Source organism: Aspergillus karnatakaensis (assembly GCF_047715665.1).
Source record: "Aspergillus karnatakaensis strain CBS 102800 unplaced genomic scaffold BJY04scaffold_3, whole genome shotgun sequence".
NCBI classification, from domain to species: domain Eukaryota; kingdom Fungi; phylum Ascomycota; class Eurotiomycetes; order Eurotiales; family Aspergillaceae; genus Aspergillus; species Aspergillus karnatakaensis.
This window is the reverse complement of record NW_027395715.1, coordinates 770947-786068: the sequence shown is the minus strand read 5'-3', so window position 1 is coordinate 786068 and position 15122 is coordinate 770947. Positions and strand designations below refer to the sequence as shown.

Below are 15122 nucleotides of genomic sequence, written 5' to 3'. Positions count from 1 at the left end.
CCTCCACCTCCGTGAACATCGCACACCCACTTCATCGAATCCGCTCTCGTCGCACGCTTACCACGTTCTATCCAAACCTCGTTGCCCCGACTGAACCAGACCTCTACTGGCTCAGTCGTCATCGCTTGATCTATTACCCCGTGAACACCTTATATGCAATCAGGGCCTTCTGACGATTTCAACCGTCCACCGTCGATAAATCCGTCTTCTGAACCTCTCCATTCCACCCAGCATGGACATGATCTTTATGGTGGCTCCCCAGTCTCTGACCGTCTCTTTGCAGACGCCGGAGACTCTCCAAATGGCTCTGACTCATCGCTTTTGAACGATCGCTCGCCAGCAGTTGATCAAGTTTCTGATTACGAGAACTCCATCTTCGAGACGTCACGGAATCAGTCGGACTTTGGTTTCATAGTGGTACCATCGGCAAATCAGTCGGGCTTGTCTCTCGATGCATTTCCAAATGGTTCGTTTTGTCCAATCATCGATACTTATAGGATCATGTGTCTAATTTCTGGATCTCAGAGGTTTTAACCCATATTTTGTCCCACTTGCCTCCTCCGGCCTTGTCTTCCATCGCGCTCGTGTCTCGCCGGTTCCACAGTCTCGTCACTACCCCTCATGCCTGGAGGATCGCATTTTCACGTTACTTCCCTGGCCCCTCGGTCTCGGAAGATGCCGAGGACTCCGATCGGTTGACGTCAGATAAACGGTATTTCTCCCGGCTTACAGCACTAGCGTCATGGAGGAGCGAGTATATCCTACGAACTCGTTTGTTGCGATCACTCTCCCGAGGCAAGCCGGCGCAGTTCGGAGTATCGAAGAAGAATGCGGCGGTTCGGTCCGCGTCAGTTCGCAATGGAAGTGCGATCGCGACTTACACGTCTCAGTTGCTGTACCCTGTCAGCCATCTGAACGGTGCGTATGGAAGTGAGTCTGCTAAGAAGGAACCTCTTTTCATCCATGGCGCGTCAGAACAATGCGCCGTGACCGCAAGTGCTCCTTCTACCGTCAAAGCTGGCACTTGGGGCTTGGCCGACCATAACTTCTCCCGCCACTTTGCCGATTCATTCCCGGGTGAGGCTCAGTATGGCCTTGGTTCCGGCGATGTTGTCGGCGTGCCAAACTCAATGGACGTTAGCCAGCCGTATGGTATGATCTATGGTGAGGGTTGCCCTCAGGGGCGTACCTACTACCTCTCGACCGCCGAGCAGCGAGGAAGGTTTCTGGGCCTTCCAAGTGACGTAGGATCACACCCGGAACTCGGCATTCCTACCATTAATCACATTACCACCGCCATTACCTCGGTATGGATTGCGAAATCACCTGAGATTTTGAAGATGACTGGCGGGCTAGTAGGAATGTTGTCTGGTTCCTCATCTGGTATTCTCTCAGCTTTTGCCCTAGGACCCCATCCGACCTATGAGAAGAGATTCGAAAGGGGTCAGGTCACGGCTCGCTGGGTCTTGAGCCCTGGTGTACCTATTGTCTCAATTGCCGTTGATGATAACTTCTCGCCCAAGCGATCTCAGCGTGGGCGTGTATGGGCTGCAGTCCTCAATGCTCTGGGAGAAGTGTTCTATCTCTCTGGCATTCCGCAACAACGCGATCCCATACCCGCCAATATTACACGCGAAATTGCCGATGAGATGGCATGGAAGACGGGACGTACAGCACGCTGGGAGTTAGTGGAGGTCAGCCGACGAATTGCTCGACCTGACCCGTTCAACCGTGAGCTCGTCAACGGCAGCTACAGCCCCCGCTCGTCTTCGGACTCAATGAAGCTCAGCAGCGAACAGATAGCAGCTGAGACGAAAGAGATAGAGCAGTACCTGACATTCAAACCCAAGCACTTCCGCAAGGTGTGCGAGGGGTGGGACATGCGGCGTGACCTCAACGTCGACTTCGCTGGTGGAGATGGTCAAACCTCTGGCGAATCGTTCATCGTGATCCAACGTGGTGATGGAGAGCACGAGAAGGCGGCGATTCGGAGGTATACTCGCAAGCTTCGATCGTCTTCAACGTCTATCTCAAAGCCCTATGCCCCAGTCTCTGGATTCGCTTCCCCTTCGATTTTCGGCGGACCTGCAAGTTATCCCGCCCTTTCCTCAGCCGGAAGCACCGTTCCACCTTCTCGGGCCTCAGCTCAATCCACTGAGCCCGTTTTCTCGTCGTCAAATACTGAATGGTATATTTCCGAACTCAACTTTGGCGGCCGAAAGTCCTTGCAAATCACGACGAGCGCTTTGGATACTTCGACATACTCATTGTTAACACCTGATGAGGATCTCCTCATGTCAGGTAACTCGGATATATCCTCTGCATTCTCATCACCTTTGCCGCATATGGAGCGACCGTCTGGCTCCGAGATACCCGGTCATCGCGGACGTTATATGGCCATTGGCACTGCTACCGGATCAGTTCTTATTTGGGATATTCGCTCGCCTACCTCGAGGAATATTGAAATTGTTAATTCAATTTCTCCGATTCGGACCATCAATACGGAGTCGCCGCAAGTGTCTTGCGTCGCTTTAACATCCTTGTATGTGGTTCATGGTGGAAACGATGGATTAGTGCAAGCCTGGGATCCTCTTGCTTCTACGACTCGTCCGATCAGAACAATCAACTCGCGCTTTTCTTCGCGCGCGCGCCGGCGGTTAGTGCAAGCTGAAGCCTCTGTTCAGGGCATTGGGAACAATTTCTACGCGACAGGTGCTATTAGCCTTGATCCTGACCCAACCCGGTTGAGAGGAATGGTTGCCCTTGGAACACACCTTCGGTACTGGTCTTATAGCTCTTCTGCTGCAGACCAGTACAAGAGCAGTAAGAGGCGACTACGCTTTGGCCAGAGGGGTAGCAATCCAGCAGCCGGTGGACAGCGATTCAACAATAGTGGACGTGGGGCTATCCATGATTACATCTTGGACGAGAAAATGGAGATGGAACGGCAAGCGAAGGCGGACCAAAAAGAAAGAGCCCACCTGAGTAATCGGTTTGGGATTGACCTGCTGGGTCCTGATGTTAGCGAAGAGGAACTCCTTGCCTACGCGCAGTTGTTGAGTCAGGAAGCATACAGTAGTGAAGCTACGAAATACGGCGTCCCGGCGGACAGCTCCGTCATCAGTACCTCTCCCAGCGATACTATCGGCCCCAACGATAGCTCCTTTGCACCTGATGAGCTCTCTTCGGCTTCTTCTCCCTGCAACGACCCTCTCGATGACCTCGACCCGGATATTGCAGAAGCAATCCGCTTGAGTTTGCTCGAAGAAACACCCAGCGCGTCGGAGTCTGCTTCACCTTACCCGATTAAATACTCCATTGGCTCACCGTCCGGTAAGAGCGCGGGTAAGAGCGCGTCTTCTTCTAGCAAGCACGCGGCAGAGAGCAGCCGGCAACAAGAGATCGATGACTTGGATCTAGCCATCCAGCTGAGTCTTGTGGAAACTCATGCTCAGGTGGATGATTTCGTTGACACTGCCGACCACCAGGTGGAAGAATTCCCTTCCCTCCCTGCAGCGTCGCAGTCTCCATCTGGGAAGAACAAGGGAAAGACCCGGATGGTGTGGTAATCATCTGTTAGACTTTTCAATTGTGCTTTAGATCGCGTCGTGTCTGCGTTACGTATATATTATTTCCTACTTAATTGCACTTCTATCAATCTATGCTATTTGCTTCCAAAGTATATATGAGACTGCGTTTCCAAGTCACTACATGAGCATGATATATTTATATATAAAGGACGCTGCAAATATACTCTTCCATGAAACCGCGAGAGTTATATGCGACGTCTAAACAGTGGGAAAATACATATGAATAAGCCAGAACCTGGATAAACACATTGCAAAGACTTTAGCAGATGGATCTTTTGCACACCTACACTGTTAAGTAGCTCTGGGACAGAAAATTAAACATCTTAAGAGATCCATTCATAATCACAGCGAGAAAAAAAGTATACACGCGAGAAGAAAAAAACCGTTTTCTAAAAACCAACAACCAACAGAGATCCACGAGCGAGCCAAAACACAACAGAAATCTCACATACTATGAGAAATCTAGATCATGGCGAGAGCGAAGAAAGTAGCGACAACGGTGGCAAGACCGAAAGGAACAGCGATGAGGCCGGCAGCATCCTCAGGGACGTCCTCGTCGTCATCAGAGCCAGAACCGGAGCCGGAACCGCCGTTGCCAGAGCCAGATCCACCCGGGGCAGTGCTGTTGCCGGGCTCGTTGGACTCGCCGGCGGCAAGGACGCGGAGGCGGACACCGGTGACTTCCTCGCCGCGGTGGTTGTAGATGGTGGTCTTGACGTCCTCGGACTCGACGTCGACGAGCTGACCGGCGTCAACCTCATGGTAACCGTCGTCAATGAGGTCCTGGACACCAGGGGGCTTAGCGGGAAGGGTGAAGTTGCTGCTGAAGGTGCTGTTCTGAATGAGGTCGGAGCTGCAGGTGACGGGGCGGGCGGAGGTTTGGGTGGAGTTGGAGGCGCGGATGCGGTCCATGTCGAGCTTGGCGTACTGCTCCTGGAGGTTCTCGAAGTCAACGAGGAGGGAAAGGGTGCCATTCTTGTTGAGCTTAACGAGACCGTAGTCGTTTTCCTCCTGGGTGTACTCGTAGACGAGACCACCGGAGAAGGCCTGGGTCATCTCGGTGCCGTAGATGGCCTGGACCTCGGTGAAGGGGCGGGGCTGGACTTCGTTGCAGCCGTACTCGGAGAAGAAGACGGGGATGGTAGCGTCGGTCATCATCTCGGTGAGGACGTCGAAGCCGGAGCGCTCGTAGTTGGAGTTTCCGCACCATGAGTAGGAGTTGAGGCCGAAGAAGTCGGAGTGAGAGGTGGGGTAGTCCTCATCCTCGCACATGAAGTAGTTGAGGGTGTCCTCGAGGATGGGACGGATATCAGCGGCGGAGTAACCGACGGGGATCTCACGGTCGAGGTGGTTGGCAATGTACTCCTTCATATCACGTTGAACGGCCTGAGACTCAGTTAGTCCGATTTGTCTCAAGCAATCTACGGCCAGCAATGAGATGAAGCACGTACACGAATGTACCGGGGAACCTCCTCAACACTGTCCTCGTTGATAACCTCGTTACCAGCGAAGAAAGCCAGAGTGTTGGGGTAGTCCTTGAAAGCCTCAATGATACCGAAGACCTGGGTGTAGTACTCCTCGGTGTAGGTCTCCCAGGGAGCAGTACGGTCAATGTAGCCAGGGTAGAGAGGAGAGTTGACGTCGAGGATCATGTAGATACCGGCTGCATTGAAGATGGAGACACACTCATCGTGGTTGAGGCCAGGAGCCAGGTTGTAGATACGGATTGTGTTGACCTAGTCAATTGGTTAGACCGGGGAACGAGGTGGTTGGAATGTCCATAAGCCTTACACCCAGCTGCTGCATGAGAGCAGCATCACGCAGACAGGCATCACGCTCACTCAGAGGATCGGTCTTACCGTCCACAGCGGAAGTACCACCGGGCTGGTAGCTGTTGGATAGAGAACGACGATCAGTACCACCGCTTTCTTAACAAAGTAGGGGGATCGAATATCCCCCAGAGATCTGGATCCTTACTCGACACCGAGGACCTGGAACCGATCGCCAGTTTCACTGTTGACGAAATCCTTGCCCTGGATCTCGATAGGAACGACAGCCTGTGCGGTGGTTGCGAGAGCGCAAGCCGTCGCGAGAACGCGACCGTAAGACTGCCAATAGTCAGTCTTGGAATTTCCTCACGGCGCACAAGCAAGGGGAGCACTGACGAAGACCATTTTGTATGTGATGGAGCGATTCTACGAGGCGCTTGTGTAGTAAATATTGATGTAGATTATTGAACGATTGGACTGGGCTCTTCCCCCGGAAGACCCTGAGTGTAGTTTTGAAGGAGTGACTGCGGTGCTGAAAGACCGGAGAGAACGAGTGTGATGAAATCAATAAATTTGAGTATAAAGAGTCGTTAGAAGAAGAAAAGACGTTGAAAAGGCGATAAAAAGTGAGCGAAAGAGAGAAAGCCAGAGGAACGACGGTGGAGCGAATTAATAGAGGGCGAGAGTCGCCCCTCGAGAGCAACCAAGACAGCGACAAGCCCGAAACGCAAACAAAGTCTGGGCAGTAATCATGTTCAATCCAGGACAGCCACTGATCAAACGAGATACAAAACTAGGGTGCTCGGCGGGGGGATCGCGAGGGACTAGCTTGCCTGAGGGAGTCCACCAGCGATCCACTCCCCTTGGGACCCCTGAACTGAGAACTCATCAATTGGCCCTTGGCGGAGATATCCATGATACTGCCGAGCTGAGGGAAATCCAGCCGAAGATCTTGGAATAAGCAAGGCCAGTCCAATTGGGAATGTGGAAGCCTGGAAGTTGCTGAAGAGTCAAGAGTGATGTTGAAGGTTGAACTGTTGTGGATGGTGAGAAACCTGATCTCGGCAAGCACGTGAGTCCACTCTATGACATAGTGGTAGACATGTTTCACATCCATAAGAATCTATCGTGCGATTTTCATCCTGCAAAACTACAATGTCTAAAATACAACCCAAAACCCTCATAAGGACATCGGGGGAAATGGAGATAACACAGCCTGCAAGTCCCAGCATCCCACTGATCATCGTGGGCGAGAAACCGGCAGAGAAAGGGGTAAGAAATTGGATAGGTAGGCCAAGTCGTGGCGCCGAGAAAAGGCCAAGCCATCCGCCACGTCGGAAGTTGGCCAAGGCGTGATGCAACTATACAGGGAAACGAGATAAAGTGTAGTAGCGGAGAGGTTGTCCACGCCCAGTGAACCATGGCATAATTATAACGTCGGAAAAGCCCAGGGTTGAAAACATGGCCCGGTCACGGCCCAGCGTGAGCCAGAATCACAAGAGAAAGGCGATGGAATGCCAAGGTCATTATGCCGAATAAATGTGGGCGGATAAGGAGGACAAGGCGTGGCGTATTTACTCGACACCATGGTGGTCAGCACTGCCACCTTCCCCAGTGAAAGTGCCGAGCTTCAGGGCAGGATCCAGAGCGACCATCTCAGCGAGAACTTCCAATACTTCCTTGGGAACGGTCTTATCATATATCGAAATCAAGTCCTTGGGCTGGGGGTAGACCTTGAGAGCCTTGTAGAAGGCCAATGCGGCATCGATCTTGTCTGCACCTAAAGTCGGTACGTGAATAGCTGATACGCCTAGCAAGGGAGGCTGATGAACATACCTTCAGAGCAAAGGCTCTCACCCTTGGCAACCTGTCCCATGAAGTATGCCTCCTTCTCCTCGAGGTCGGATGGGAAGCCCTCCTCCTTCGCCTGCTGCAGGACCTGCTTGATAGTTTCGCGCTGCTGAGCTCCTTGAGCTTCCTCCTCTTCTTTGACAGCCCTTGCCAGTCGTCGGTTGTTGCGCTTCAACGCTTTTCGAAACTCGGGATCGGTCTGTCTCTTATGGTCGAAGTACACGGCATAAGCTAGACAAAGAAGAAGGAAGTCAGATACGGGTTGTCCTCTTCGTCAGATGACGTTTGGATGGTGCCTTACCCAAGAGGCCGGTGATGATGGTGCCGGCAGAGGCGACGGCCAGCGTTGAGGCCTTCATGTTGAAGAGGATTTTAAGTAAACACCTGGAGCAGCTCGTAGAATACAGGAACTGTAACTGAAATGATCCAGAGAGGAAGTTCTGAATGGAGCAAGAGGCTGTTGTTTTGGGTTGACTGAAGCTGGCCGGCTTCTCGACGGAAGCTGCGATGCGATAAATTTGATGGAGGTCCTGGATCATTGTTGTTCCGTATCGGTGTTTCTCACCCGCTTGAGCTGCGCATGAGGATACGACAGCTCTCCGAGTCGGGAGAACAGCTCGGTCTCTTTCTCTATCTCAGCTCACGCTGCCTGTCTAAATAATGGAAGGCCGGGGTCTCACCCTCCGCAGCAAAAATCGTCGCCCCCGCCCTCAAATTAGCGCTCCAAAGCCTATTTCCGGTCCGCTACCCCAGAATCACCAGGCCGCCGCATCTGGCTCAGGCACCACCGCTTCCTCCGGCTCAGGTTCGCGAGACTACGCACCTTCAAATCATGCGACGTCAGATCTAGTCAAACGAAGATACTCGACTCGGTTCAATCAAGCTCCTGATCTCGATGGCGCCCCTCCAGTGCCGAGTGTGCCGCAAGTCCCATCCGCCTACGCAGGGTTGAGTCCCCCGCAGGCGAGCAGGAAGCCGTCGACGGAATCCTCAGGCCCTCCGGAGGTTGACCTCAATGCGCTACGGGATCCAAGTCTACCTGTTGATCGATGTAAGTCACAGCATCGCGAGATTACTTTCCTACAAGTTATATACTGACTCGATTCTGTGGGATAGACGTAGCCAACTTGCTCGCAAATGCATCAGAGGACGACATTAGACAGTATCAGCAAAGCTTAAGAAAAGTCAAGAACCGAACATCGACCGACCTCCAGCAGAATGTATACCAAAACCGTACTCAATTCATTCGAATCAGTCAGGAGGCGGACAAGCTAAAGGGCGAGATGCGGACTCTCCGTACCCTGATGGCTGATCTTACAACTGCGCTGGGGCAAACAGCAATTGGAGATGCCCCAAACCCAATGTCTCCTACGACGGATGAGCGGATGTCCAAGCGCAGCAATCGGAGCTCAGTCGCCAACCTCGAGAGCATGTGGAATGTTCAGCTACAGACATTGTGGAAGAGTGTCGAGGGCTCACAGAAGTTCTTACCTATGGTTCCTGGACGGCATATTGTCTTAGAAACAGGCAACTGGGTAGAATTGGACTCTGCAACCTGGAAGCCCAGACGCCCGATTCACCTCGTACTTCTCAATGATCACCTTTTGGTTGCAGCGAAGAAGCGGAAACGAGTTGACCAGTCAAACCCAAACCACCGTGGCCCTGTCCCCACAAAGCTTATTGCAGAAGAGTGCTGGCCACTGCAAGATGTCGATATGATTGATCTGGGTGCTAATCTGGCCACGGGGCATGCTCGCGAAGACGCCGAGGATCGTGGTATTCTTAACGCTATAAACATCCGCGTGGGCTCAAAGCCGTACACGTACCGGCACGACAAACGTAACAGCTCTGCTAAAAGTGATTTATTGGCCACATTTAGGAAGACAGTGGAGGATCTGCGGCGCAACCTCCGCTCAGAAACCGAGGTAGCTCATAAGAATGGTGATTCTCTCGGCTTCATGAACTCGAGGAACTCCGTACTGTACTCCCCGAAACCGGATATTACTGAAAGCACGGAGGACAGACCTGAAGTCCGCATTGACGTTGACGGGAAGCAGCAAAATCTGCGCTGGGTTGACAGCCAGGTGGATGAACTTGACATTGATATCGCCCTTCAGCGGTTCGAAGAGGCAGTTTCAAACATCGATCGACTTAGGAAGCTAGCAAGGGGCTTGAAAGGGAATGCAGTCGCACAGGATGTGATCAACGTTAAAGTCGACGAACGGGCGGCTAAATTGGCTGGGGTGCTGTCCAGGTCATTGATCGACACGTCTTCGTTCCCGGCGACAACAAAGACTCGAGTTACCTGGCTCACTCGGTTAGGGTTCGAAGATCAAGCCCGAGAATCCTTCCTCAAAGCTCGATCCGATGTCATCTCCAAACGCATTCGGTAAGTAATCACCCTCTCTTCCAATCACTATATAGCCATGTACCTGACTTCCTCCTCAGAGCATGCATCTTTGAAGGCGACCTCCCCCTATACATCTTTCAAATATCCTACGTCTACTTCACCCTCATCAAGAACACGATCAGCATCTACCAGCAATGCTTCCCCTCCGTAATGACCAGCGCATGTATCAAATGGGCAAAACACCACCTCGACGGATTTAACGCCCTGCTCACGCGCCAGCTCAGCAGTGTTCAACGTGGCACAGAGCTCTGGAAGAAATGTATCGACATTGTCCACGACCAAGCAGGTCTCCTAGAGGAAGTCGGTGTTGATTTCACAGATCTAGTCGCGAAGGGGCTGGAGATGACGGAGGAAGAAAAAGCGGCTAGACCGGAGATGACGAGGTCCGAGTCGTTGATTATGGGGTTGGCAGAGGCGGCGAAGGAGCAGGCATGAGTTTATGGGGAAAGGGATAGGCCTGGCTGGTCCGGGTCTAGTTATAAAGTATGATGAAACTCTATGTTACTTCTTTGACGATGCTTTTTTTTTCCCCTTCCTGTTTATTAGCGCGCGAGATCAGTTATTTGATACACATTGCATCAAGTTTTCTCGTTATGCCAGTTTTCAAGCAACGAAATATAATGCTTGTTATATATACACGGTCAGTCTTATTATTTTGTCCGCTCCATGCGTACTCAGTCTAAGTTTATCATATATGTAGACAGTATAGTACAATATATTCCAAGGATCCGTCTAGATATTCTAGATAGACCACCACTCATAAACATCCTCATCAACCTCCTCATTCTCCGCATTCGGATCCTTCCTCCGGTGCGCCCTGCGAGCATTCTTGTTTTTCGAAAACATTTTGCCAGGCGTCCAAGCCGCATCCCACACCTTCGAATGACCGAAAACATGATTATCCTTCAAATATCCAAACCGAAAATCAATGGCGGCAGGATCGCTCGCCTCGCCACTCGGCAGCCGTAAATAGTAGCGGACCGTGTCCGGGATTTCTTCACGGACGTGGCTGATCATTACCAGTGCTTGGTTCTCGGAGAGGCCGAAGTGCCGAGGTTCTTGCCGATCCTTTGCGAGGCTATCTGCGGGGAGATGCTTATTTGTGTGGTAGCCCTTGAGGAAGGGGTGGTGTGAGCCGAGGCGGCGCGTGGCGGTGGTGTGGGCGCGAGTGAGTTGGTCGCCGACTTCGAGGAAGTGAATGCATTTGTCGCGCATGGACGCGGACATGCCGGAGAAGGGTTCGTCGAGAATGACTAGGTCAGGTTTGTGGACGAGGGCACGGAGGAAGAGGACAAGGCGCTGTTGGGCAGTGGAGAGCTGGCCGAAGGTGGTGGTGTCGGCGTATTCGATTTCGTAGTCAAGCGGGTAGGTGTTGTATATGTTTTGAAAGGCTTTGGCGGTTTGAGGAAAGCGCGTGCGGTCGATGAGGACGGGCTCTGGAGCTTCGCTGGTGGCCGCGTTGAAATTGGGGTCGAGCTGTGCTTTAAAGAAGCGGATGACGGCGGAGACATCCAGGTCGCGGTCGACATTGAGGGTTGGCTTTGAGAGGAAAGTTTCTGCGAAGGCGGACTCGATGGCCTGGCGGATGGTGAGTTGGCGGGGGAAGAAAGCGTGGATTTCGGGTGATGAATGGCCAATGCGGGATTGGAGTTCGAAGATGGAGATTCCTGGTTTGCCAGGCTCGGGGAGGCGAGAGCGGCCGAAGAGTTTGATGGGGAGGGCGTAGGCCTGTGGGTGGTCGGAGGTGATGAGGGAGAGGAGCGTGGTTTTGCCTGAGCCGTTGGCTCCTAGTACCACCCAGCGTTGACCTCGGCGGACGACCCAGTGGAGGCCATCTTTGGGTACTCCCCGAATTTTCTGCGTCCAGTCGCCGAGAACGACCTTGTCCTCGCCGTACTGCACACGAACGCCGTCCATTTCGATAATAGGCTCGCCTGTTTTCGAAGGCGATATTTGTATCCCGGTCGAGACCTCTGGGGCCGGTTGTAGATCTCGAACTAGCTGTTCATCAAGATAACCTGCTCTCAGATATTTCTTGGCTTCATGGTAAATGCTCTTCTTGACCGGGTCTTTAGTCATCGTCTTAGCCGTTTGTGTGGCCTTGAGCCAAATAGAGATTTTGTCCTCGACATGAGCCCGAGACCCCTGGCAGAGGACCCTGTTGTGATTGCCCACCACTAGAAGATGTGTAATCCAATCTGGGAGACTATCTTGCGGCCGCAGTGAAAGCACTAGCCTGGGATCTGATTTGGTTGCCAGTCGGTGGAGGAGATCTGATATGCTTCGTATAGTAGCTGGATCGAGGCCCACTAAGGAATGTGTTAGTCAACATTTCGTCTGGTTGTGGATGAAAGCTCGAGCTTACTGAATGGGTCGTCGAGAAGTAAAAGTTCTGGCTTGCGAAGCAAAGCCTTTGCGATTCTTGTCCGCCTCGTTTGCCCATTACTTAAGTTCAGGACGGGCATGTCTAGCAGCTGCTCCAACCGGAGCTCCTTGATAACTTCCAGCAGATGTGTGTCATCGCAAACATTGCCATGTTTGTCCTCTTCGAGCGGATTGAGCGAAGTTTGACCCCGGAGGTATTGATTCACAGTCCAGTCGGTCTCCTCTCGTAAACTCTCATAGCGCGCACTCAAGTATGCGCCACGTGTGCCGCCAATTGCACCCGAACCTTCTCCACTAAAACCAATGTATTGAATTGCATTTCCAGGATAGCGCAGCTGGATGTCTTTTTTTGCGATTTCGTCGGTAAGTAGGTATGGGTAGCTCCGAGCGCTCGGCGGGATGGTGATGTACTGGCCGCGCAGGACGTCGAGGAATTGGGTTTTGCTGCCGTTACCAATCACAGCCCAATGCTGATGGCCTTCTTCATCCGGGCCAGAAGATAGGGTGAAGCTGAGTTTGGGGAATAACGGAGGGTTCTGCTCTTTGGCTTTGTCTTCGGCGGTTGGGTAGTTTTCGTAGAAAGTGGCGTCCTGGATGTGAATTAACGGTGGGGCGGCAGTAGAAACGGTACGAAGATAATGGCGTAGAATGCAGGGACGAAGAGCCCTCGTCCGCAGCGTAGAGAGCCTCAGCATGGTCTGCACGCACAGTTGTGCTCAAGTCTTATTGTCGGTGAATTTGTCTTGCGGTCTTCGAAATGGTCCGGTCTCGGCCTGATTCCGAGGTCACGTCACGTGCACTCATACAATGAGTACTCTGTAGTTCGAGAATAATAAGTACTGGGATTTGGAAGCAGAGAGAATTGTGTTGCGGCTTAAGGAAAGGAGCTTGGTGCTGCCTTATACTTGTCTCGGGTGTCTTGTCTTTTTTTCTCTCCTCCAAACTAGCCTCGCGGAGCCTTGGAGATACTCCGGCATACTACTGCGTATCTACCCTAAAGAGTGGTGATGATAGCCAATGTATGCAACACGGATATCTACCATAAACTCCCCGAATCTGACTTATTTACATTATCTTGTAAGCAAGAGTCTTCTATAAAACCTCCTTAGACAATGTCTAGTTGTCGCAACCCCGAGTCTTCTCCGAGCTGATAAGCGCAGTAATTTCCAATGGAAACTCTGCCCTGAGTCGATTATCGCGTGCCGATTTCTCCAAATTGTGGCTCCCCCAGCGCCCCACCAATCCGCAGCTTGGCCTATGTATATTGCCCCTGGCTGCCCCTCTCCATCCGCATTTCACCTTTTTGCCTTTCCATCAACATGTCGCTAGACGCTCTTCCCTCTCTCCCGCTCTTCCTCGAAGCAAAGAAGAATGCGCTGGCCAACCCCGGGAAAATCGCTGTGATCGATACCACCAAAGGCGAGCAATTTACCTTTGCTCAGCTGCTTGCCGATGCCGCGGCTCTGAAGAAGCACATCCTCGAGGAATTGAACCTCACAAACTCGGGAGACTTGGAGGAAAGGCGTGTCGCGTTCTTGGTCCCGAATGGATACGACTATGTTGTTACTCAATGGGCTGTCTGGGCTGCTGGCGGTGTCTGCGTGCCTCTCTGTATGTCACCCCGCAAGTTGGATGTCTCTGTACAGCTAATCATTAAATACCCCAGGCACATCACACCCCGTGAAAGAGCTCTTCTACACAATCAGCGACTCCGACCCCAGTCTCATAATCATCCACCCAGCATTCGCGAGATTTGACGGTCCTCTCCGCGAAAACAGCGCCGACTCCCCACGCCAATTCCTCTCCCTAAACTCCTTCACCGAAAGCACCACTGAATCGCAACTCCCCGAGTTCACACCATTATACTTTCCCGACCGCCGCGCGCTCATGATCTACACCTCAGGAACAACCTCCAACCCCAAGGGCTGCGTCACCACCCACAAAACAATCACCTTCCAAGCGCAATGCCTCATCCAAGCATGGCAATACACCCCCTCCGACCACCTCATCCATGTCCTCCCCCTCCACCATATCCACGGCATCATCAACGGTCTCACGGCGACGCTCCTAGCCGGCGCAACTGTCGAAATGCACCCGAAGTTCGACCCGGCTACGATCTGGTCCCGCTGGCAAAACCAAGGCTCCTCAACTATGTTCTTCGCCGTCCCCACTATCTACTCCCGGCTCGTTGACTACTTCGAGACAAACATCCGCGGGACGGAGCAGGAGGCTGCTGCGCGCGAAGGCGCCAGTATCCTTCGCCTGCTGGTCAGCGGCTCCGCGGCGCTGCCAACACCCATCAAGACGAAATTCGCTACTATCACAAACCAAACACTCCTCGAGCGCTACGGAATGACCGAGATTGGTATGGGTCTGAGCTGTGGTCTTGATCCCGCTAAACGCATTGATGGTAGCGTCGGCTGGCCGCTCCCGGGCGTGCAGGTCCGGCTAACGGATAAAGAAACCGGGGCCGTCATTGACGCTATTGACGTCGACGGTATGATCGAGGTCAAGGGCGATAATGTGTTCTCAGAGTACTGGCGTCGACCCGAGGCAACAGTCAAGGAGTTTACGGAAGACGGGTGGTTCAAGACCGGGGATGTTGCGCGACGAGATGAAGCAGGCGCATACTTCATCCAGGGTCGAGCGTCGGTTGATATCATTAAATCGGGCGGGTATAAGATCTCTGCGTTGGAGGTGGAAAGAAAGCTACTTGCGCTTGAGCAGGTACAGGAGGTCGCGGTTGTTGGAATTGCGGATGAGGAGTGGGGCCAGCGTGTTGCTGCTGTTGTTAAGCAGAGAGATGGTGTATGTACTCCTAACCTCTTCATCCCTTTATCGTCTTTCCTTGAGACGGGGACTTTTACTAATGGACACAGACCGAACCACTGGAGCTCTCCTCCCTTCGAACCCGGCTGAAGGAGGAAATGGCCCCGTATAAGATTCCTACGGTATTGAAGCTTGTCGATAGCATTGAGCGGAATGCCATGGGCAAGGTAAACAAGAAGACAGTCGTACAGAAATACTGGCCTGAGTTGGCTCAATAGAGGAGCTAGATTTGTAAATAGATATAGATATTAAGAGTACATATACATAGTTTGATCATCATAAAGGCAC

At 52.4% G+C, this 15122-nt stretch overlaps 6 protein-coding genes across 6 annotated transcripts; 3 read left to right on the top strand and 3 right to left on the bottom strand.

The window, feature by feature from the left end:
* The first annotated feature begins 1 nt into the window (after window position 1).
* Window positions 2–3705, top strand: BJY04DRAFT_76460 (F-box and WD domain protein). The gene is made up of 2 exons (XM_073721027.1): window positions 2–466; window positions 526–3705. The coding sequence occupies exons 1-2, from the start codon at window positions 154–156 to the stop codon at window positions 3567–3569; spliced, it is 3357 nt and encodes a 1118-aa protein (XP_073576502.1). The 5' UTR covers window positions 2–153; the 3' UTR covers window positions 3570–3705.
* Window position 3706: 1 nt separating this feature from the next.
* Window positions 3707–5958, bottom strand: gel2 (1,3-beta-glucanosyltransferase gel2). The gene is made up of 5 exons (XM_073721026.1): window positions 5756–5958; window positions 5568–5698; window positions 5382–5481; window positions 5042–5326; window positions 3707–4976 (listed from the first exon to the last, which is right to left on the bottom strand). The coding sequence occupies exons 1-5, from the start codon at window positions 5762–5764 to the stop codon at window positions 4053–4055; spliced, it is 1449 nt and encodes a 482-aa protein (XP_073576501.1). The 5' UTR covers window positions 5765–5958; the 3' UTR covers window positions 3707–4052.
* Window positions 5959–6933: 975 nt separating this feature from the next.
* BJY04DRAFT_213441 (TOM complex receptor protein TOM20) lies at window positions 6934–7569 on the bottom strand (the record flags this gene model as incomplete). Its single annotated transcript, XM_073714884.1, has 3 exons — window positions 6934–7139; window positions 7196–7441; window positions 7512–7569. The coding sequence occupies 3 exons, from the start codon at window positions 7567–7569 to the stop codon at window positions 6934–6936; spliced, it is 510 nt and encodes a 169-aa protein (XP_073576500.1).
* A 157-nt stretch (window positions 7570–7726) lies between these two features.
* On the top strand, window positions 7727–10227 carry BJY04DRAFT_76539 (exocyst subunit EXO84). The gene is made up of 3 exons (XM_073721028.1): window positions 7727–8261; window positions 8327–9599; window positions 9659–10227. Exons 1-3 carry the CDS (start codon window positions 7871–7873, stop codon window positions 10053–10055), a joined length of 2061 nt encoding a protein of 686 aa, XP_073576499.1. The 5' UTR covers window positions 7727–7870; the 3' UTR covers window positions 10056–10227.
* A 29-nt stretch (window positions 10228–10256) lies between these two features.
* On the bottom strand, window positions 10257–12700 carry BJY04DRAFT_228475 (putative ABC transporter; the record flags this gene model as incomplete). Its single annotated transcript, XM_073718848.1, has 2 exons — window positions 10257–11929; window positions 11986–12700. The coding sequence occupies 2 exons, from the start codon at window positions 12698–12700 to the stop codon at window positions 10362–10364; spliced, it is 2283 nt and encodes a 760-aa protein (XP_073576498.1). The 3' UTR covers window positions 10257–10361.
* Window positions 12701–13096: 396 nt separating this feature from the next.
* Window positions 13097–15053, top strand: BJY04DRAFT_178156 (acyl-CoA synthetase; the record flags this gene model as incomplete). The annotated part of the gene is made up of 3 exons (XM_073709699.1): window positions 13097–13616; window positions 13672–14813; window positions 14885–15053. The coding sequence occupies exons 1-3, from the start codon at window positions 13325–13327 to the stop codon at window positions 15050–15052; spliced, it is 1602 nt and encodes a 533-aa protein (XP_073576497.1). The 5' UTR covers window positions 13097–13324.
* Between the last annotated feature and the right edge of the window lie 69 nt (window positions 15054–15122).

Excerpts from the sequence above, each read along its gene's own strand:
- BJY04DRAFT_76460 (XM_073721027.1), top strand. The coding sequence starts at position 154 with ATGCAATCAGGGCCTTCTGACGATTTCAACCGTCCACCGTCGATAAAT. Across the intron at positions 467-525 it reads TCTCGATGCATTTCCAAATG|AGGTTTTAACCCATATTTTG; the intron begins GTTCGTTTTGTC and ends TCTGGATCTCAG.
- BJY04DRAFT_76539 (XM_073721028.1), top strand. The coding sequence starts at position 7,871 with ATGGAAGGCCGGGGTCTCACCCTCCGCAGCAAAAATCGTCGCCCCCGC. Across the intron at positions 8,262-8,326 it reads AAGTCTACCTGTTGATCGAT|ACGTAGCCAACTTGCTCGCA; the intron begins GTAAGTCACAGC and ends TCTGTGGGATAG. Across the intron at positions 9,600-9,658 it reads GTCATCTCCAAACGCATTCG|AGCATGCATCTTTGAAGGCG; the intron begins GTAAGTAATCAC and ends CTTCCTCCTCAG.
- gel2 (XM_073721026.1), bottom strand. Across the intron at positions 5,327-5,381 it reads CTCTCATGCAGCAGCTGGGT|GTCAACACAATCCGTATCTA; the intron begins GTAAGGCTTATG and ends CCAATTGACTAG. Across the intron at positions 4,977-5,041 it reads AGGTTCCCCGGTACATTCGT|GCCGTTCAACGTGATATGAA; the intron begins GTACGTGCTTCA and ends ACTGAGTCTCAG.